The 22497-nt window shown below is 41.5% G+C and overlaps 2 protein-coding genes across 3 annotated transcripts in view; one reads left to right on the top strand and one right to left on the bottom strand.

Annotated features, from left to right (window-relative positions):
• Nucleotides 1–14340, top strand: part of LOC112144932 (potassium voltage-gated channel subfamily KQT member 2) — a 34989-nt gene extending 20649 nt beyond the window's left edge. The window contains exons 12-19 of one of the 2 annotated variants that reach the window (XM_024269828.2): nt 517–596; nt 3160–3390; nt 5890–5937; nt 6222–6330; nt 7910–8041; nt 8120–8243; nt 9403–9578; nt 12023–14340. In XM_024269828.2, the coding sequence (XP_024125596.1) occupies nt 517–596; nt 3160–3390; nt 5890–5937; nt 6222–6330; nt 7910–8041; nt 8120–8243; nt 9403–9578; nt 12023–12662 (1540 nt within the window). In that variant the 3' untranslated portion in view covers nt 12663–14340. The remainder of the gene's footprint in view (nt 1–516; nt 597–3159; nt 3391–5889; nt 5938–6221; nt 6331–7909; nt 8042–8119; nt 8244–9402; nt 9579–12022) is intronic. The other variant, XM_024269829.1, reaches the window with a different exon arrangement.
• A 1011-nt stretch (nt 14341–15351) lies between these two features.
• The window catches only part of ddx27 (DEAD (Asp-Glu-Ala-Asp) box polypeptide 27), a 7425-nt gene continuing 279 nt past the window's right edge, over nt 15352–22497 (bottom strand). The window contains exons 2-21 of the mRNA XM_024271042.2: nt 21953–22102; nt 21820–21879; nt 21156–21333; nt 20889–20941; nt 20730–20816; nt 20539–20644; nt 20300–20473; nt 20076–20226; nt 19909–20008; nt 18530–18671; nt 18296–18449; nt 18142–18223; nt 17860–18037; nt 17638–17744; nt 16552–16648; nt 16396–16487; nt 16195–16315; nt 16023–16122; nt 15886–15945; nt 15352–15412 (exon numbers count right to left, since the gene is read on the bottom strand). Of these exons, the coding sequence (XP_024126810.1) occupies nt 15388–15412; nt 15886–15945; nt 16023–16122; nt 16195–16315; nt 16396–16487; nt 16552–16648; nt 17638–17744; nt 17860–18037; nt 18142–18223; nt 18296–18449; nt 18530–18671; nt 19909–20008; nt 20076–20226; nt 20300–20473; nt 20539–20644; nt 20730–20816; nt 20889–20941; nt 21156–21333; nt 21820–21879; nt 21953–22102 (2217 nt within the window). The 3' untranslated portion in view covers nt 15352–15387. The remainder of the gene's footprint in view (nt 15413–15885; nt 15946–16022; nt 16123–16194; nt 16316–16395; nt 16488–16551; nt 16649–17637; nt 17745–17859; nt 18038–18141; nt 18224–18295; nt 18450–18529; nt 18672–19908; nt 20009–20075; nt 20227–20299; nt 20474–20538; nt 20645–20729; nt 20817–20888; nt 20942–21155; nt 21334–21819; nt 21880–21952; nt 22103–22497) is intronic.

Raw genomic sequence — 22497 nt, 5'->3', positions numbered from 1 at the left:
TTCTAATTTTGTACTGGTCTCTTTCTGTATGGGCTTATTTTGGTAATAAAGTTGTGTTGGAAAAACTGTCGTCTGAGTTTGAGGCACTAAATTTAGCAGATTTAGATTAAATGTATTCTTAAAAGCCATATTTATTTGACTTATATCTTTTTTTTAAACCAGCAGAGGCCCTGAACCTGTTGTCAGTGAGTTCATGACACATCTGCATGCAGCAAAAGGCCAAATATCAAACCATAAATCATTGTAGGCCCCTGTAGCTAAGGTCGCAGTTATGCCTCCCTCTCTGTGTTTGGTAGGTTCCTCTTCATATTCTGGGTGGTCTGGGCAAACGAGCATTCGTTTGTTTCAGTAAAATGAACCATAATTCTGTGTGGGTGAAGCCGACTGTTCTTTCTTTTATATATAGTCAGTATGATCAAGACTAGTCACGGTATTTGAGAAGAAATCATTACATATTAAACTTTGTCAACTAGGCTCCAGTTCTGACACCTTTCCTCTGTCTTTGTAAATCTGCAGTCAGAAAGTCAGCCTGAAGGAGAGGGTCTTCTCATCTCCCCGAAATTCAGCAACCAAAGGGAAAGGTTCTCCACAACATGGTGAGTTTGAAACGGACAGTGTTGGTAATGATGCTGGGGTTTTTACCAAAATATTGAAATAATTGAAATCAAAAAACAAAAAGACACCAAGGAGATGACAAATGTGAAGATGTTATTGTAAAAATGAAACCTTTTTCTCAGCCCGATGAAAGCTATAATTACTCCAGGGTGTTCAGGCTCTGTCAGGAGCCTCATTCCAGTTGGACATGCTTCAAATAGGAAGACATCCCATTGCCTTTCTCACCAGATCCCCAAACGGCTGGCTCCTTTAGATGTGGGGGAGTTGGTCCTCCAACAAAGCACCTCGTAAAAACTTAAGCTTTACATTCAGCCTCTAAAGAAGACTCCAGTTAACTTAGAAAGGAAGATTTCATTTGCATCCATGATTATAATCATTCATTCATGACCCACAGCTCATACGTAAAGATAGGAATGAAGATTTGTCAGTGAAGTGGGAACTTTGTCGCTGTGTTTTGGCCACAATAGAAATAGACCAATTAAACTGGTTGAGTAGTCTCGCTATAGAAACATTTTTAAAATCAGCCGTCACTATATGCTCGTCTGAATGGCCCTCAACAGTAGTGTATCCCAGAGTACCAGTCAAATGTCTTTCCAAAATACACGTCAGCCTGCTCCTGAATGTGAGGTTTGACTATACTCTCTTTTCTAGGACTTTGCTATAGACCTATCAAATGGTGGCGTGTAGTAAAAACTGACAATTCATAAGGACTCAAACTCAAGAGTCATAAGTCAAAGTTTAAAGTCCCAGAGCGATTGTCAAAGTCTTCCCAGTTATTTTTTAAACATGATTTTGTCGTTCACCAAAATTGCCACCATTGCGAGGGCCAATCCTCTTGTAAAATGGGTCTGTTAGAAGCCTTACCACAGAGTAAAGCTCTGTCTGAGTCAAAGGGTCTTTTCCTACTCAGGAGATGTTCGTAAAACAAAGTTCTCTCTCTTTTTTTCCCTCCCATCCGATCTAACTGTGCACTAAATGGTGTTCAGAGCCGTTTCTCCACCTTCATGTGTAGAAGCAAAAAGCCAAAGTTCAATGACGTAACTACTAAGTATATCACTTCAGCCTGAAGTGTCAATATTATATATAAAGCTGAAACAAAGCTTGTTTAGATGAACGAGAGCCAGATATAATTTCAAAATTTGTGGCATTTTATTACTTACTATATAAATACGAATGTGAATATGTTACAGATCAGATGTAGGCAAAAATTTTGACTCGTGGGCATCAAAGGGTTCTACAATTTGACAGAGGAGCCAGACCAGGAACAGAATCGATAATCCACCTTATTGGACAAATAAATTATAGGGAAACTGTACAAATACATACTTTAATTGTGATTGAAAATTAATAGATATACTTAAAACTGAACATTTTGGAGTTTTTATTTTAAAACTGGTTTTTTTTTTTGTCTTGCTGTATGGAAAAATGTTGTGTTCATGTGGTGTTGAAATAATTGGAAAATGAACATCAGAAAAACATAGAATCTTCTAGCACCACATGAATGCAGAATAACTTTCGGCACCTTGACAAAGGTCAATTTATTTGTTGAGTACCACCATAATTGTAGGGAAAATTAAACGTTAATACGGTTAATCTAAATGTTTTTTTTTTTATTTTGGCGGGCCAAATTCAGTTATTTCAAATTCAATCTGGGTTTCACTGTAAAGCACTTTGCAGTTTTTATCTTGAAAGGTGCTATATACATAGCATTTATTATTATTATTATTATTAAGTTTATTATTTAACAGGCTGCAATTTGCCCACCTGTTGTGGAAAAATGTTGAATCCGATGGAAGAGCAGACACATCTTAAGATAAACACAAGTATTTAATAACAGAACTCAGAAAAATACACGCTGTGCACGGTGGCGCGTAGGGAAGACTGTCAGAGTGTTCCACCGAGCTGACGGGACCCAAACCTTTTATAGGACTGGTCAAACCTCAAACCTTCTCCAAACAATGCTGTAAATCACATGTTCTGACCCCCTTGGTTGTTAATTATCTCAGAGGCATCTGCTTCCTGCTTTAGTACTTATGTTTTACACCCCTGGTTAAGGAGGATGTAATCTAAGGGGCCATTTGGGAATGTTTACATTCAATCAACATCCTGCCTTCCTGCTGGGGACCGTATCTTGTTCTCATTCGTTCTAGCTTGGGAAAGGTAAACAGGAGAATGCTCTTTGACATCTGTTCCTAAGCCTGAAAAAGGTCATCTGCAGGTTACAGCTGTGGGTCACACTCTATTAGTTGGGCAGGATTTTTCTTTTTAGGTATCTGAGAATACATTCAACTACATGTATTAAGTGAGCACTCTGAGTTCAATTAAATGTTACATATAAGAATAAAATGGAATTAGAATTTAATCAAAATATTCTCTACACACCCCCTAACTTTACTTTCATGTGTGCACCAGAACTGAAAATATAAAATAGTCCTAAAGTGATCAATGAGTTGCCTTTGCATTTTTCTGAAGGATAATTGCTCTTCAAATGTCTACGATAAAGTTTACTTTTGAGAAAAGTAAAACCCCAAATCTAATTTTAAGGGGTCCCTGCGGTTGGTGCCGGTGTCACCCCAGGAGGAGGTGTTGGTCCGGGACTGCCTGGAGCCCCTGGAACTCCAGGAGGGGTCCAGGCCTTACGAAGGTCCCCCAGCATGGAGCCCAGTCTGGAGGAGAGTCCCAGTAAGGTTCCGAAGAGCTGGAGCTTTGGAGAGCGCAGCAGAACCAGACAAGCCTTCAGGATCCGAGGGGCAGCGTCTCGGCAGAACTCAGAGGGTAAAAAAGACCACATCCTTTCCTCTGGGCAAGACTTTTTCTTTGTAGAAAACTAAAGCACTTGTGTTTTAGGCAACTGGATACTTCTGCACGACCTTTAAGATGAACAAAACATATTTAAAAAAACTAATTTTAGTAAACAAAACATTTTTTTTCAAAATTACATTTTAATGATAATCAGTTTTCTTGTCAATTAAACTTTAGTTAAATAGTTTAGTCATATTGACATGTAATGTTTGGGTTATGTGGTCTACAATGGGAGGCATTTATTCACCTGGACGCCAGGGGGCGGAGCAAAGCTGGATGTAAGTTTGTTCACAGGATTCACGCCAGCCCGACTTTTCCAAGGATAGCCCCATTTTTAGGAATGGAGCGCGATGTCGGAGCAAACCAGCTCACAGCAGGAAAAGGTCACTTTCATTGTTACATCAATTTAGAAGAAATAGTTTTTTTTAAATACAAAAATCCGACCCATCCTATAAAAAAACAACTGTCAGTTTTAACGACAGAGTTTTAGGGTGAGCTAACAAATTAAATGATGACTTTGAATCCTGTAATTTTATGCGGAAAAAGTTGTAACTGTTAAATTACAAGATATATTTAAGAAGACGTAGGTTAAATTTATGACTTTTTTTTATTTATTCGGTTCTTATTTTGTGAATTTATTCTTTAAATCTCGTAAATTTCTGAGAAAAAAAAGCCCTAAATTTACGAGAAAAGAATCAAAGTTGTCTGTTTATCAGAGCTCGAACATAAAAGACATGGAGCATTTTTTGAAGCTTTATTTCCAGATTAGTGTCAAAAACAAAGAAATTTTGAACCTTTTGGCGACTCAAAGTCAAATTATCAGTGAAGCTGAGTTTCCAGGGTTTGATGTCAGTGGAGTTTCATTATGTAGAATAAAGAGCTCAGAGACACACGGTCACTATAAAACAAGTTACCAAATAGCTGACAACTCAATGCATCTAAACATAAAGCATTCATTGCTTATTCATTCATTTAAAACTCCTTCCAAGAAGCCGCCAGATAAATCTACAAACATTATTCATCTTTCAGCTTTGAATAATTAGACTGGATCTGACTTTACACTGTAATTTAAAGGGATTCCTTCACATTCATTCACACTTAGATCAGTGGTCACATCAACACCTTTGGATTTGGAACAACAGGTTATTTTTTTGGGCTTTCCCTAGACCGAAACCGGGTTTGGGTCAAGCTACAGTCAAGAATCTTGTAGTATAGATACGCAAATTCAGCTTCCGGCTACAGCTGTGAGATTTCTGCTTCCGGCTAATGATGAGTTTAGTGTTGTGTTTGGGCGCCATCTTGCCTGCAACCACATCCCTCCTGGTGTTTGGTTTGATCCAGAGTTTGTTTACTCCAATAGTCTGCTTAAAATTGATGAGTATGAATGTCTTCTGTACCCCATATTGATGGATTAACTCCATTGATGAGAACTGGACCCATAGAATAGGATTCCAGCTCCAACCAAATGAAGTCAATTTAGTTCCCGTTTTTTCGCACTTCCGACATCGCCATGTTGGAACCAGAAATTGGAATAAGTTGGTCTGAGTCAAAATTCCATGGCGATCACTCCAGTCATGTTGAAACACTTCAAACGTTGGACATGGGGGCCAGCAGCACCACCTACTTTTATCGAGGCATCTGATTGGTCAGTTTACAACTTGCACTATAGAAACAATTATTTTTGGCTGAGAAGTTTCACCTCTATGTTTTCACCTATTTGGCTCCTGTTATTTTAGCTGTTATAGTTCATCTGAATTATTTTCTTAAACCTCATGAGAAACACGTAGCCATCAGAGATTTGTAATATGAAAACTGCTCAACTTCACATTTTTCTTTTTTTGACAGTCTTGAACAGATTCATACTGTGGGTTTTGACTTTTTTCTACTATAGTTTATATTAATTATGTCACTTCCTGTTATTAGTTGGTCAGATAGTTTGTCTGCATTTAGTTTGTAGTGAAAGGCATCAAAGTTACTTTGATGAACAGAGATCCTTCTATCTACCGTGAGTTTACAAGCGAACTGACTCAGAAAACAAACTTTGGTGCTAATCAAACTTAGTGATAAGATCAGATCAGAAGGTATACTCAGAATCAGCGTTGCCAGATAAAGTCATGGTTTTCGAGCTGAAAAGTAATCTAAACACCGCCAGACTCCACAGAAAAGACACCCAAAAAGTTTATTTAACTAAAAAAAAAAACCTCGCTAAATTATTTCCATCTGCATCAAACATTTTTTGCTCACAAACTCGCCAAATCTGGCAACACTGCTCAGAATCAGGAGTAGGGGTGGGGGTTGGGAGGTGGGGGCTCACAGACAAGTGCTTCTTTTCCTAAAAAGGAGAAGAGGTTGAGGAAGTCCGGACAGGAAGCCACAGGTCAGCTCTCAGCGAACAACAATCAGAACTGATTTGAGCTGTTCTGATTGGATGGTCCTCTAATGAAGGTGTTGCCTCTTCTTTTCCTCTCGTAGTGCTGATAGAGATGCAGGACGAAGAGTTCAGACAGAAGAACTCCCCAGGTCAGAGCGTGCACAAACACACACAAACACCCAAAGGTTCTTCAGAACATTGGATTCCATTCATACTGGTAGTCTGGCCCGAGTTAGAACCTAAACTTAACTAGGCGCCTATGATCAATAGGGGTAAATATTGGGATCAATAGGGGCGCTACAGTGGAACATAAGCACATGTGGTTAGAACTTCCTGTCATGTGATGAGGTCTGCCAGGGACCTGCAGGCTGCTTCAGCTGTGCTCCCAGGCTGCTGGACGTTACATCCTGTCATGTGCCACCTATTGTTTCAGAGGCCAGCCTGCCAGGAGAAGACATGGCGGATGACAACAAGAGCTGCCACTGCGAGTTTGTCCCGCAGGACCTGACCCCAGGGATAAAGGTCACCATCAGAGCCATTTGGTACGGGCCACCAGTGAGGGACTCGCACGTCTCACCTGCCGACCGCTCATCGCTTTGCTCACTCTTTATTTGCACATTTTTTTATGCACTCATGGGTTTTAATTCACTTTTTTTATTACTTACTTTTTATTTGTGCTCACCCCAGGGTCAAAGGTCATCATCGGCTGTTGGGTAAGAGCAGAGAAACCCAGTTTCAGTTAGCTCCATTCTTTCCGTCATTCCCCCCTGTGCTCACGTGTTAGTGAAGCTCTTCTTCCCACTTTGGATTCTCGCTCCCGTTCTTCCTCTCTGAACTGCGCAGTGGTGTTCCTCCGTGCTGTCTGGAATTTCAGGTCTCAAACGGTCCACTTATCTGGACTTGAAATGGCCTCTAAAACCTCGTTTCCACTGAGGGGTCCGGTACGGTCCGGTCTGGTAAGAGTACGGTCCCCCTACCGGAACGATAGACTGCAAAGTTTTCCTGAGGACTGTCGCTCTGTCACTCTGTGCTTCCTGCATCAGCTAAAGTGCGAGAGCGCGTCGCTATTCAGAATTTGACAGTTTAATCCATAATAAACACCTCCTCTGGATGATTAGAATTCTCCGTTCCGTGGAAACGAGGCTTTTAAGACGCATTCGTGTGATGGGATTTTGCTCATCTGTTTCTGCACACCATGTTTGAACCTGAAACTTTTAAACTTGCAAAAAGTGAGAGATATCCCGCCTCTGCTGGTTTAGCAGTCCTTCATCTTTGGATAACTAGGAAAATAAACCCTTCCAGTAAACTTTGATATCAGTCCTTTGTTTATTCCAAACAGGAATATTCTTCCTTCTTTGCTTTGAAGCCACATCCACAAACACAGAAGCTTCTGTTCCAAAAAACAAGTTTAATAAAAAAATTCAAAAGAAACTTAAAGCATCAGTCAAAATCTGAGAGTCCTTAAACTTACCATGACAATTCATCTCTGAGAACCAAAGGTTTATTAACTCTGTTTCCTCAGATTTCATTTACTTATTCATGTAGTTTACAATATGGGATGAGTAGGAATTGGATTATTGACTCATTATTTTCTAGTGAGGATGTTTTTTCTTAGAATATTAGGTTTAGGAGAATGTGAAATAATAAAAAGGACAATTTAGTAAAATAATCCATATTGTCCGACAGTATCTCAGAATCTCTGATATTCATGAGGGCAGAACTGAAGCTCCATTCATCAAAGTAAATAGGTATTTTGATAAAAAGTAAACCAATAAATGATCTGTAATGTTTTCAGTGAGTTAGAATTGAGTTATAGTGATGATATTCTCATATATTTGAGTGAGTCTTGGTTTGCATCTAAATAATTAAAGCTCCAGTACAATGAAAACTGTTTTTTTTTACATATTTTTGTGGCATTTTCCACATGATGGACACATAGTTCCATAGTGACTGTCGGGTTACATTGGTTAAACCTGTTTTCTGGAATAGAACCCTGTCTTTCCTGTTATTTGGCCCGGCGACCACAGCTGAGACCCGGGCTGGTCCTGATCCTCACACTGTAACCTCTGCGGCTGAATCAGCTCCATGTGCAGTAACTGATAGTTTTGTTTCTTTCGTCAGCATCATGCGCTTCATGGTTTCCAAGAGGAAGTTTAAGGAGAGCCTTCGTCCCTACGATGTCATGGATGTGATTGAGCAGTATTCAGCCGGACACCTGGACATGCTGGCGCGCATTAAGAACCTCCAGGCCCGGTAAAACTCTCGATCTCTCGTGTTGGCTGTCAAATCTGCAGCTTTCAAATGTTGCGCTGACGATCTCCTGATCGGCAGGGTGGATCAGATTGTTGGACGAGGAACACCGATCGCAGCAGACAAGGATCGACCTAAAGGAGCTACTGAGGAGTTACCTGAGGACCCGAGCATGATGGGACGGCTGGGAAAGGTTGAAAAGCAGGTAAAGTTTACAGATTTGGAGCAAATAGTGTGACGCTTTAAGATCAACCACTGTCAGTGATTTATAAAAAACTAATATTTGGAATTCATTTATTAATATCTGTTCTTGTACAAATTAGATAAATGATAACTTGTGCATTAGGTGCAGCATTCCGTGACTGGCAGCAGACGTATAGGTGGACTCTTTACTTTACTATATCTGCTATTTTCAGGATATTGTTGGTCAATGCTCCCCAACAATCTGAATTCTTTCATGAATTTTGAATAATTCATAATCAAAAAATTATATAATTTAAAGTAAAAGGGACAAGCAGAACTAAACTGAGGTTGTTTTCACTCCGACACTTTTTGAAGAGAAATCAAACACCTTGCAGATCGTATCAAACTGTTCTCCGCCATCTGGCTTTGGATAAAAGTTATTTGGCGTGCAAGCTCTGTTGGATCAAAATTATATACAGTTTGGTCAAACGTTTACATACATTTGTAGAGAACAAAATGTCATGACTGTCTTGATATATGTATTTTTTTGATCGAGTGATTGGAATACTTACCACTGTGTCACAAAAAACAATCGACTGAAAATGACCAAATCTGCTGGGTCAAAAATATATAAATATATGCAAAACGTGAACTATCAATTGACTTATTATCAAAATGTGCTTCATATCAAGACCTCTTAATGAGTAATTAAGAGTGAATTTAATGTGGGACGCTTGGATTTCAACCACCACAGAAATCATACTTCACAATAACTGTTCATTTAATAACTGAAGACTGTCTCATGTCCTCCATTCTCACATAATGCCTGAAAGCTCCATTGATAATTGTTTCATAATCGGATCATTTCCTCCTGAATTGTAATCGAATCAAATCGTGAGCTGTCTCAAGATTCCCACCCATATAATACAGTGAATTTTAAACAACACACAAGGGCAGTGTGATGAAATAACATGTAGTTTCATTCAGTTCTCAACTAGGGTTGTCTCAAGGTGCTACCCAACAGACAAGAAACAAGAAAATCAATTGCTTCATGCTATTCGGTTCTGTCCAAAATATTCCAAGAAGGTTAAATACGGTCTTTTAACAAGAACATAGCAGAATACATTGAATGTTTTTGATGTAATACCTGTTCAAGCAAAGGCCAATTCTCTCTGCCTCAGGTCCTGTCTATGGAGAGGAAGCTGGACTTCCTGGTAAACATCTACATCCAGCGAATGGGAATCCCTCAGGCGGAAACTGATGCCTACTTTGGATCTAAGGAGCCTGACCCGGCCCCACCCTACCACAGCCCAGTGGATCATCTGGAGAAAAGCCAGTCCATCTCCAAAATCCTGCAGTGAGTGTGTCCTCTTACCATATGTTTGCAATGCCAACAGTTTTGTTCCTTCCCTTTCACTGTAAAGACAATAGTGTCTACTAAAGCCAATCTGTGTCAAGACGACCGAAACCTCAAAATCCTGCAGAAGAACAAAAGAAATACAGGATGAATCAGGCAGGAATGTGTTCTGATAATAGCTCATGAGGAGACAGCACCCAGAGGCACAAAGCGCCACTCTATGAGTGGGATGACGAAGTCACACTCTGCTCACGGAGCTTTAGTCTCTGTAAGCAGTTTGACTACAGGAGAAAAGTGACAGCCCGGTTTCATGCCTCTTCCAGCGTGAAAGGCATCTGAGCTGCTGAGTCAGTCTGGGCCGGACATGGAAGGTGGCTATCTCAGCTTTTTGAGTTATGGGCTGATCGAGCAACACACAGCTCTGGAGAGGAACTGTGTGTTCTTCTTTAAGCAGAACAGTGAGAGGTTACAGCTGCTTTCAATTTGGCCGGAGCATTTCCATGTTACATTTGTAGGGAAAAAAAAGTACAATTTCTTCAGTAAAACAAAACTGGATGCCAGAGTATAGCGGGATTTAGTTTCTCACACATATAGTGGTGCAGACGTAAAGCAATATACTTTTGATATGAAGATCGCAGGTTTTGTTTGAAATAACAGCTGGTGAGACACTGATGTATGGAAGCATTTATTACTCGTAATTTAAAATTAAAGTCAATACTAGAAATGCTATTTCATTTTCACATTGTACCTGCATCATTTGTCTCTTAAATGAAATTAAAAAGCAATTTTGACAAAGTCTTTTCCTTTTTCTTCTTCAACACCTCTCATTCTGGAACGTAGTTAAAATGATAAAGAAAATAGCCTTTCACAGTTCATTTTCAAAAAAGTTCTTTAGTAATTTTGTACCAAAATTCAATTAGAAATATTAAATTTGAAAATTAAAATGAATACACAGAAATGCTTTTTCGTTTTCACAATGTACCTGCATTACTTGTCTCTTAAATTAAATTAAAAAGCAATTCTCAGAACGGCTTTTTCATTTTCTTCTTCAACACCGCTCATTCTGTGACATAATTAAAATTATGAAGAAAATGGCATTTGATATTCAATTTTCCAAAAGTGCTTTGGTAAATTTGTACCAAAATTAAATCAGAAATATCAAATTTGAAAATTACAATGGATTAACAGAAATGCTTTTTTGTTTTCAAAATGTACCTGAAATGTACCTGGAATCCGGCTTTTTCATTTTCTTCTTCAACATCGCTCATTCTGTGACAGAATTAAAGTGAATGAATGAATGAAATTGTTTTTTTCAAGCAATCAGGTCATAATACATGAAATAACATATCACATAATGAATCACAAGTAGATTGCTTGAAGGGGAGTGGAAGGAAGCGAACTTATATAATCCCACCCCGACTCGACCATACCATTTTCTCTACATGAATTAAACATCCGGTTCAGGACTTAAGATCAAATATTAATAGATTCAGGCTATTAAGGATGATTAATATCAACGTGACAAAGCCAATGAAGATTGCCTTTTCGTTTTCACATTCTGCTGCGCAATAAGTCTCTCATAAATCTGTTTGAGTTTGGAGTTAGCAATTCCAAAGGCGCACAATGATGATGTCAATGCTCCTCCTCCTCTGCTTTAGTGAAAGCATTGTGGAAATGTGAAAAAGAAATGGCATTTCCAGTACTGACTTTTATTTTAAATTATGAGTCAAAACTGCTTCCATACTAATGTCATCAGATTTACAAACATATGAACCCCACAGAGTATCGTATTCACCATTTGGTTGACAACAGTTAAAGTGTGTTGTTTAAAATTTCATTTCAACATTTTTCTTCTGTTTACAAAGAGAAAAAACCACAAACATCTTTATTATTATTGACTTACTTTTACTTATAAATGAAGTCCGTGTGTCGCTCTTCTGAAGAAACACATGAATAACCTGTTTGTAGAAGTCTTCCTTTTCTTTCTTCAGTTTTAAATTTCTGTTTGTCACGATGACGATCCCTGCCAGTGACAAGTCTCCTCAAATTCCTGAGTTTAGACACAGAAAAAATGCTAAACAATGTTAAAGCATATCTGGAAGGCTGCACTTGACTTGCTACCGTCAACTCTGTTATCACTCTATTTTTTAGCAGATAAAAAGACTAAAACAGTCACAAACTGGCATTAATTTAATCAGACAGATGACAAGAAATAGAAAAATGAACAAATTAAAAATAAAGTATCCTTTCTGATAATATTAAGTGACATTCAAACTGCACATGCAGCTGCAGTTCCAGTCGATGTGTGTGGCAGAGTGGAGGCTCCAGCCATTTTTCTGTGTTGTTTGAGGAAACTCATAAATTTGCTTCTTTTTTTACTGAATAAATGTTGCATGTACACTGATAGTTGTTCACTTGTAGTTCTTTGTTTACATTCTCTGCAGGGTGTTACCTGGTGACCCCATGGACAGGACTCTGTTCATGACAAAGATGGTGCGCTCCACCAGTTCCACCGGACACAGAAACTACACAGCTCCAACCTGCCCACCTTCCACCTCCTGGCAGCCAATCAGCTCTCAGCTCCACCAGCAGGGCCCTCCCCCTCCAAACTGCAGCCACGGTAACACTCCGAGTCCAGTGGGGGACGCCTCACTGGTTCGACTGCCCCCTCCCCCTGCTGGAGAAAGACACGGAAGCCACCGATCCAACCGGCACGGTCCAGGAGAGCGAGGCGGGTCAGAGAGACCAGAGCGGAGAGGGGAGGGCACCAACGGGAGCGGACCAGGAGCAGGAGGGGAAGAGGGGAAGCCTGATAGTGATGCTTCCATCTCCATCCCATCGGTGGACCACGAGGAGCTGGAGCGCTCCTTCAGCGGCTTCTCCATCTCCCAGTCCAGAGAGAACCTGGACTTCCTGAACAACAGCTTCTACTCCTCCAACAATCTGGGAGAGCGCCCGGTGGGGGGCGGCGCCGCCCGGTGTACCAACATCCGCTCCTATATCGCAGAAGGAGAGTCAGACTCCGATTCTGAGCTGTGCGCTCCCTCTCCACACTCGGATCGGGCCTGGACCAGCACCAAGTAGATCAATAGGGGAACCAGCAGAACCACCTTTGTCTACCAATGAGACCCAGAACTTCTGAACACACAATCACTGATTTTAAAATCACCACTGAGGGGGGATCGAGTTCTACCACCATTGAGGCAGAACTCGATCTTAGTGCACAGATGCTTTTAAACAGACGGCATGATGGGAAGGCGCCATGGCACCAGAGGTTTTTTTTTCTTTTTTTTTAGTATTTCCTGTCGAGGATTGAGACCCGGCCCCAGAACCTTATCTTTAAAGCACAAACACAGACATATTCATCAAGCCCCTCCCCTCTACGATTGCTATATTGTTGCATGCATTCTGCACTTATCATCCACATGAATTGTCTAACAGCACCGGGGCAACAGGAAGCGGTGGAATTCAAGCATCTGATTGGTTATCGAGCTGCAAACCGGCCTGAACGGTTTCAGGACCTCTCATTTAGGGTGGGGGGGGGGTGCAGCAGCTACTCGGTCTCTCACTGAACTGGTTTGATTCTCAAACACGGGTTTCTGTAAATGTTCATCACAAAGGGTCAGCACTGGTTTTCATGATCAGACGTTCACTGAAGACGCTGACAGGAGTGACAGCCGTTCTCTGATCTCTAGTATCAGGAAGGCATTTCTTCCCACACAGCTGCCACTCACTGGATATTTTCTCTTGTTCTGGCCATTCTCTATGAACACTAGAGATAATTGTAGGTGAAAATCCCACTAGATCAGGAATTTTCTAAAATACTCAGACCAGCCTGTCATTCAAAGTCACTTGAATCACATTTCTTCCCAATTCTGATCCTTGGTTTGCCTAAATAAATGACGTTGCTGCATATGATTGGCTGATTAGAAATCTGTGTTAGCGAAAAGTTGAACAAGTGTGCCTAAATAAGTTCTCTTTACTGTAGAGATGCATAACAGAACAAAAGGGGAACTGTATTCACAGGAATAAAGACAGGTGAGATGTGTCCATCAAGATCCAACCTGATCTTCTGTGTCTCTCAAAGGGATTTTTGTTCATTTGTTGATGCTGCATCTCAAAGGTTAGATATAAAATCGCTGGGAAATATTAACTAATGTGGTTCATTACATTTTGAGCCCAAAAAGAGACATTAGAGTCTGAGATTTATCTGGTTTCTCCAGATGCTCCAATGGAAACTAAAGCCAGAACATTTAAGAGATACGCTCAATAAACCAGCAACAACGATGCTGCTCCAGGAGGGAACATATTCATCCTTACAACCATTGAAACTTCACATCACCTACAACCCAAAGACTGCTGAACTTCTGAGATGCACATCATCTCCGACCCAGATGCACTCAGTCTCGTCCCCTCTCACTGACTGTGTTCCTGAGAAGCAGCTTGTGTCTTTATTTACTCATGTCCTCGCTTGTGTCGCCACTTTGTTGTTTCTAGAGCGCACGCACACAAATATCAGCTTCACAACAATCACGGATGAAAGAAAACACTGCAGATGAATGATGGTTGGAGATGTTTCTTGTTCTTGTCTAATGTAACAGGCTGAACCCGGACTCTCTGCAGGTGTGAGCGGTTCTGGTGGTGTGGGTCCAGCCTCCAGCATGCAACTTTAAAAAAACAAAAACGAAATGAGAAGCCAGGAATAACTGTTCACTGTTTCTTTACTCAGATTTCAATAAAACCGTCACAGATTCTAAATGGATTTCTTGAATGTTTGGTTCTGCTTTATTCCAGTACAGCTCATTTATAAAAATTACAATTATTAACTAATATACAAGAATGTTTTTCTGTAATGTTCTATTCAACATTTAAATAGGAGTGGGAGCATATTTGCTCAACAGTTGATCCTTTATTTGGCTAAAGCTTCTTCTCTCCTGAAACTGATGTGGAAAGTCTTTAAACATGAAAGTTGTCCAGAGATCTGAGTTTCTGCAAATCTTCATTGCATCACTGGTCAGACATTGACTGTATATAGAAAACTGGACAGAATGAGTGAGAGCTCACCCATAGACTTACTTCTGGTTCCAACCAAATGAAGTCAATTCAGTCACCTTTGTTCCAGGATATGTCCGTCGCCATGTTGGAACCAGACGTCCTCAATAAGTCATTTTTGGTCCGTATCGGTTTGAGTCTACATTTCTATAGCAACCACTTTCTCCAATCAGCAGAGGGATGTTAGAAGACCACACCCCTTCCACTGAAAGCAGGCTGAGGAGAATCTGCCAATCAAACGCTTCAAACTTTTATTGAGGCATCTGATTGGTCACTTTATAACTTAACTTGCGCTAAAACAAAAATATCAGAAAAAAAATTAGGATTAGCAAGAACAAGCAAGTGTATGAATATGAACGGGGGATTGGGACTATGACAGTAAAACACTTCTACGAAGTTAGTAAAGCTCTATCTAAGTATACACTATTTACCATTTAATTAAATAAAAATGCAGATTTTAATAAAAATGTTCCAAGTTCCTGACCTGTTACCACTGAGGCTGCAGGAGGCTTAAACAAAAAGGACATGATATTTCTGCTGACCCCTGAGTAATCTGCTGATACAGGTGTTAGCAAACTAATTTGACTTAATTCAAAAACATGACTGCCTTTGATTGACAGATTCAGATGGAGATGATGCTGATTACATTAAATATTTGGCTTATAAATGCCTTAAAGAAGAAGAAAACGATTCAGAAAGACAACTTTATTTAAATGTTGATAAAGAACAAAAAAAACAGTTTGGTGAAAGATTCTCCTCACTTCTTCTTCTTCTTGTTGAACCTGTGGAACAAACGGATCAATTCTTCACTGAGACGTCACAGAATCTCACAAAACTTAATAAATACATTTTAATCTTTTAAGTTTTAGCGGGATTTTCAAAACAATTTTGGATATTATACACTATACAGTATTTAAAATGTTTTTATAAATTGATTTTAAAAAACTAAATCACAGACATCTATTTTTCTTTTTCTATTCAACTCACTCCAACCCAAATGTCATGAATAGAAATCAAAGCAAAACCCTTTTTTTTAAGTTTTGACTTCCCTTTGAACGTTTGGTGTAAAGAGAAACTTTGGGAAGTAGCTTACTACTGCCATCAGCTTTTAGTGGTCATTTTAGGAACTGCAACATTTGCATTTTTGAGTTTCAGGAAAAGTGCTGTGACATTTTAAAAAGTTAGAAACATTCCCGCGGTAGATTTGATTATTTGGCTTCATGAAGAAGGAAAAACAAAAAGAGGCAAAACTCACCGGGAATTGCTGGCACGCTTCCTGTCCAGCCCAAGGCGCTTCCTGTCTGCAAATGATGGTCTGTAATAACACAGGTGGGTATGAGACAGGTGCTCACACAGACAGACAGGCAGACAGACAGGTGTGCGGTCACTCACCCAGCTCTGTACTGCTTCAAAGCCTTCCTGCTTGTGTTTGTCAGCTCCTTATCAAACACCGACTTCTTCCCTCCTCCTCCTCCTGTCTTCTGATTGGGTGCTACACAAGTGCAGGTTACTCAGGTGTGTGTTATATACAGGTGTCTCTTGTACTGGACGTTTGTACCTTTACCTTTTACTGGAGCCTCCTCTTCGGCCATCGCTCTGGCCCTCTTCGGCCGCCTCTCCCTCTTTGCAGCTCGTTCAGCAAACATCTGCGCCTTCAGGATCTCGAACTGAGCGCGCTCCTCAGACTGTGACATCACAGGTAGGAAAACCAGACTGAGCACGCGCTATAATGTTGAACAGACGGTTAACTGTTGCTGGATCTTACAGAAAGTTCTTTCTTCTTGGCGTCCTTTACAAACTTCTCTCTCTTCTTCTTCCCTCTCAGGGCGAAGTCGAACTCCTGCAGAGCCTTTGACACTGAAACAGCAGCAGCAGTTACACAGCCTGCAGAGAACCACACAGGCAGAACTCAGGTACTCACCACGACTCTGCTTCCTCTCTTGCTGAGTCTGAAACCAAACTCGCTGAGACTCGGAGGTAGAAGCGGAGCCATCCAGACGCTTCTGTGCCACACTGAGCTGCAGAGACACACAGACAACATTCACGTCAGAGCAAGTCTTTGTGTCACGCTACAGTGAGGCAAAAAAGGATTTAGTCAGTCACCAAATGTGCAAATGAGAGAGGCCTGTAGTTTCATCATCAACTATAAGAGATAAAATGAGAAAACAAAAACATTGTCTGATTTTTAAAGAATTTATTTGTAGTTTATGGTGGAAAATAATTCAATACCAAATCTGAGTACTTGATTGGTCAAAGTTCAACTGGTTTAACTTTCAATGTGTATTCAATAGATGCGTGTTTTGTACGTACAGCTCAAAAATTGACTTAAAAACTTGGATGGTGACATTTGAGTTTTGAACACAGAAGCCTGAAGTGCACATGAGTATTTACATAGACCAGGAGTCTGCAACCTGCAGCTCCAGAGTCACTTGTGGCTCTTTTATCTCTCCTTGGAGGCTCCTTGGCAAACATAAACTAAGTCAGGGAGACTGCTGACCCAGTCATGTCGACCGTCGGAGTCAGCAGCTCCCTAATGACTGCCTAACCAAAACAACCTAAAGAAAACAAATAAACAAAGCCTACAAACAAAGACTACCAACCCCAAACTAAAATAACAAAACCCAGCAGTGTAAGACTACTGAGGACAAAGAGGAGAAAAAGAGGAAATAAATAAATAAATAATCTATTGATGCCTGAGGTGCACATAGATGATTAACTATGTAGGTTTTTACATCCTTGTTGACCTGAAGACGTCTTATTTGCTCAACACTTCCAATGCAAAGAAAAACTTTGGTAAAAACTTTGATCTTTTATGAGTTAAAAGCACACATTATCTTATGCTGCACAACATTGGTTACTAGAGGTCCAGAGCTGCACTGAGATGATCCTGTTTGGCACAGAGCATCTTTTATTTTGAAAATAAGCCATTTGAGCTTCTGTCAAAAACACAAGATTCTCTTTGGGCTTGAAAACATCCCAAATCTGAGCAGATGTCACACTGACGTACCTTAGCTTCAGAAGCAGCCAGCTCTCGTTCTTCCTTTTCCAGCCTCACCACAGCCTCCACGTCTTTCTCCAGTTTGCAGATCAGATCTCTGAACTTCAGGACAACGTCTGCGACACAGAAACAGATGACTCGCTACGGCTGGAGATATTTTCAACGCCTGGAGCTCTAAAGCTTCAGCTCGTCCCTCTCGTGCTCATTCACGTTTGAGGTGTGTAAGCGTACCTGGCGGCAGGACTCGAGCCTTCACAGTGTTTTTAGCCGACTTCACCACTTCTTTTAGAATCTTCCGCTCTGACTCGCCAACCAAAGACACAGAGCGGCCGGAGCGGCCGGCCCTTGCCGTGCGGCCTACGCGGTGGACGTAGTGCTTGACGGTGGATGGCATAGTGAAGTTTATGACCTAGCAGGGGTAATAAAGGACACTTGAATCATACAGAACAAAACCATAAAAATGTGTCTTAAAAAAGACTGAAGAACCAGCAGCTTCACAGCAGCACAACTCACCGTCTTCACCCCATCGATGTCCAGACCTCGAGCTGCTACGTCTGTGGCCACCAAGATGTCAATCTGTTCATCTTTGAAACGCCTGAAGAACAAGAGAGCAATGAAGACACTCCCTGGAATCTGATTCTCTACATTTGTCTCGCTCTATGAGCACCTCAGGTTTTCCAGTCTCTGATTTTGACTTAGTTCTCCGTGCAATTCTCCGACTTTCAGGCCCATCAAGCCTAGCAGGATGTGCAGTCTGTGCGCCTGTTTCCTCGTCTGCGTGAACACCATCACGTGGTCCTGGAAGGTCCGGGTCAGGAGAGCTGAGGCGCAAAGAGTAACCGTCTGAGGAGAGCCACACCACCAACAGTTCAGCCAATCGGCACGCAGAACTGGGTCCTACCCGCCACCACGGCCTCTCGGTCTCCTTCTCTGTGCGGTCGGATCCGGATAAACTCCTGCCGCAGGAACGGCGCCACGTCTGTGTTGCTGTTCACAAAAATCCTGACTGGCTGTTTCAACGACACGGCAGCAAGATCTTTGACCTGTGCAGACGAGGCAAAGGGTGTCAAACAAGTCACAAGACATGTAGCAAGTCACTGTTGGACATACAAGTCACATGACGAGGTGGCAAACGAGTCAAAGGGCCCATAGCCAGATATCAGGCGAGTGGCAGTTGGACATAGTAGCCATATGACGAGTCAGGAGCTAGCATACAAGTCACAGGCAGCGGGTGAAAGTAAGCCGGAACGCTTCAGAGCGGCGTTCCTGTAAAAGAATTGGAGGTGGCCAGGACACAGAGCGCACCAACATCCTAATCCAGCACCGGTGCCGGGTCTGAGCCCGCCAGTTCGTGTCTAGTACGGCGTCCGAGCCCGGTTCGCTGCGTCCAGAGTCCCGAGGGCTGCGGACCCCTGACCCTCCAAATAGTAGGTGCACCGGGGGATGAAGAGTCGGGGAGGTGACGTGGATCCCAAACCAGGCGTCGATGTGTGATGACCTGGTAACCGGACCACCCTGTCCGTGACACGCACATGTCATGGATGCACGTGTCATGGGGTGGGTTTGATTTTTCGTTCGGGAACATTCAGTTCGTTCACAGTCACCTGATCATTAATGTGTTTGATAAATGGAGGTCCAACAGGACAAGAACAACAATAAATGATTCATAAACTTCTCAACAGTACTGTGTGATTGGTCAGTTTGAAAACAATATAAATGTATTTAACTGGAAATTTATAGGAAGATAAAACTTATTAGACATCTAATCCAGGTTTATTCGCTCTGTTTCCGTTCAAACCAACATTAAAAATAGTTGTATGTGAAACAAACCGTACAATTGATGTTTTCTTCCTTTACCACCTTTTTATTTATTACCAGCTATGAAAAAAATCAAACTTATGTTGTTGCTTTTGTAAAGATGCTAAATGAACGTACTTTAGGAGCTGAAGTGGTTTGATTCGTATTTCTAAGATTTCTTAACTTCTTTGCAGATGAAAACTCCAACTTCTGTTCACATAACCTTATTTGAAGCTGTCCAGTCATCTGAAAACATCTCCTGACTTCTCAAATTCTACTGTTTTCTACTTTCACTAAATTACAGTGAAACATGACAATGTGCCGTTTAAATTCACTTCAAGACTGCAAATGTCTGAATCACACAGAATCAAATCCACCTGTCTGTGTTCCTGTTTCTTTTGGGACAAAGTTTTCCATTCCCGTAGGAACGTCTGCCACCATCAGCCCTTCACATATGAAATGTGACCCCGCCCACCAGCGTACCTCCTCTGTCATGGTGGCGGAGAACAGCATGGTCTGTCGGTTGTAGGAGCACAGGCGGATGATCTCCTTCATCTGTTCTTCGAAGTACTCGTCCAGCATCCTGAGAGGAGCCACAGAACCCACAGGTGAGCGTCTCCTCATGTACAAAGAAAGACAGAAATGTTTACCTGTCCGCCTCGTCCAGAATCAGGATCTCAATGTGACTCAGTTCAAAGTTTGGCGTGTTGTGAAGGTGATCAATGAGTCGACCGGGAGTTGCTATCAGGACATCTGGCCCCGCCCTCAATGCTGCTTCTTGAGACTTCAGGTCCAAACCCCCTGGAGACAGGAAATAGATAAGAACCAGACCGTGCAGAACCAGAACCACCAGCATGACGGGAAGTCTCCTCACCGACAGCCAAGCAGGTGGTGATGGAGGTGAACTGGGCCAGCTGCCGGGCCACCGAGTGCACCTGGATCCCCAGCTCCCTGGTAGGAACTAAAACCAGGACTCGGGTCACTTGGGAGGTTCTGGGCTTGTAGATCAGACGCTCCAGCACAGGTAACATGAAGGCTGCCGTCTTTCCTGCAGACAAGAACAGACGGGTTACACCTGCCAGACCCGGCACCACCAACCAGCAGCTCCGGTACCTGTCCCAGTCGCAGCACAGGCGCACAAGTCTCTGCCCAGCAGGCCCACCGGAACACAGGCCTTCTGGATGGGAGTGGGTTGTTTGAAGCCCAAAGCCGTGATAGCCTGTCAGAACACAAGAACCAGAGCAGGAAGGTGAGCGGACTACACCTGAACCCCCACATCCCCGTTTGACCCAGACGGGCTTCACCTTCAGGATGGGTCTGGACAGGTTCATGTCATCAAAGGTCAGCTGATCATCGAACTGAGACGCATCTTCATGGAACGACTCAGGAGCCTGAACAAAATCATAAAACTGTTAAATATGAGCCTGGAACCAGAGCTGGAAGCACAAACTCCTCCTCCTCACCTCCTCTGCTGCCTTTCTCTTCTTTCCTCGTCGGCCTTTTTCTCTCAGGGTGTCTGGCACAAAGAGAAAACTCACTTAGAGGTTTCCAGCAGGTAAAATCTCCACAGAACCTCAAAAGTTCTGCTCTTTTCAGATGATTTTATGTCTGATTATACAGGGGAGGACTCTGATTCTGATGCCGTTGTAGAGTAACCACCTGAGCAGCTCACAAATGTTCTGCTCTTTTTTCAGAACAATTCTTCACTACAAATCCTTTAATACACCCACCTGATTTAGTCAGAACTTCCTCATCACTGGAACCAAACTCATCATCATCATCATCATCTTCATCATCATCATCATCCTCCTCGTCCTCTTCTGCTATTGGTTTCTCTTCCTCCTCCTCCTTCTCCTCTTCCACCTCCTCAGGAGCTGAAGGATTTTCTTCTTTGTGACTCTGCTTGTCCTGCAGATTGAAACAAACTTTTCCTCAGAAACATTCACTTTTTAGATTTATGTTATTAATTTCCAGAACAATAAAAAATGACGCTCAGGAAAACAACTTTTAAACAAACGGGAGGGAAAAGAAGGAAACTTCTATTGTCCGCCACAATTTCCTCAAACAAAAACAGTTAAAAAATATTTCATTAACTTTAAATCAACAATCAAAACACAGATGTAAAACAATAATGCATTATAACTTTACAAGCATCTGAAGGTTATCTTTAAACTGTTACGTCTTCTCTCTTCAACTGTCTTTTATTTCATTTTCCTTCATCAAGATTTCAAATTATAAATACATCTCTCCTTTCCCAAACTATTTCTGTGTGCTTAAAGGTAAGTTTTTATCTGAACTTTCAAAGTTAATTTTATAATAAAGCTATAACAGTTAATAAAGCTTTTACAGACACATTTAGAAATAACAAAGCGATTGTTTTCAATCTGGACTCACCTCAGCTTTCCTCTTCTTTCGGATTTTCTCTATTTTCTGGTCCAGAGTCGTCATGGTTCTCTACAGAAAGAGAACAGGCGTCAGCGTACAACACTGAGAATGTTCCGGTTCTCTGCTCTGCCACATCAGCTACCTTCTTCTTGAGCTGGGACATCACGTCTGCCATGGCCCAGTCTTCATCGCGGCTCGGATGGTCTGTTTCCACAAACTCAAAGTCGCAGTTGAAGTCTCTGCAGCTGCGGGAGCCCTGCTTCTTCTTCCTGTTCAGGACAATCGGCCCTTCCTGCAGAAACACCAGTTCATTCTGTATCAATTCACTTCTTTTCGCAATAAACAAAAATTACCTCAAATAACCACTGATAAAAACTTCTGGCAATAAAAAAACACAAAATTAAGCACAACCAACTAAAACCATAACAACTGACAGCAAAACACTGGTCTGTCCTAATATGAAGCAGTGTGCTTTTAGTTCAACTTCTTTAAAATGGAAGCTGGGGGAAAAAAACAATGATAAAAATGTGATTATTTAAAGAGATAATGCAAAAATAGACATAAAGAATCACTATAACAGTGGTTTTGAGCTTAAAAAACATAAACTAGAACTATCGAGTTCTTTTAGATGTGTGTCATTATAAAGGAGGATGAGTTTCAAACCTGGCAAGTTTTTTTTTTTTTTTT

This window comes from Oryzias melastigma, linkage group LG5, assembly GCF_002922805.2.
Source record: "Oryzias melastigma strain HK-1 linkage group LG5, ASM292280v2, whole genome shotgun sequence".
Lineage (NCBI taxonomy): Eukaryota > Metazoa > Chordata > Actinopteri > Beloniformes > Adrianichthyidae > Oryzias > Oryzias melastigma.
Note: the sequence above shows the minus strand (reverse complement) of the source record. Positions and strands in the feature narration are given on the sequence as shown.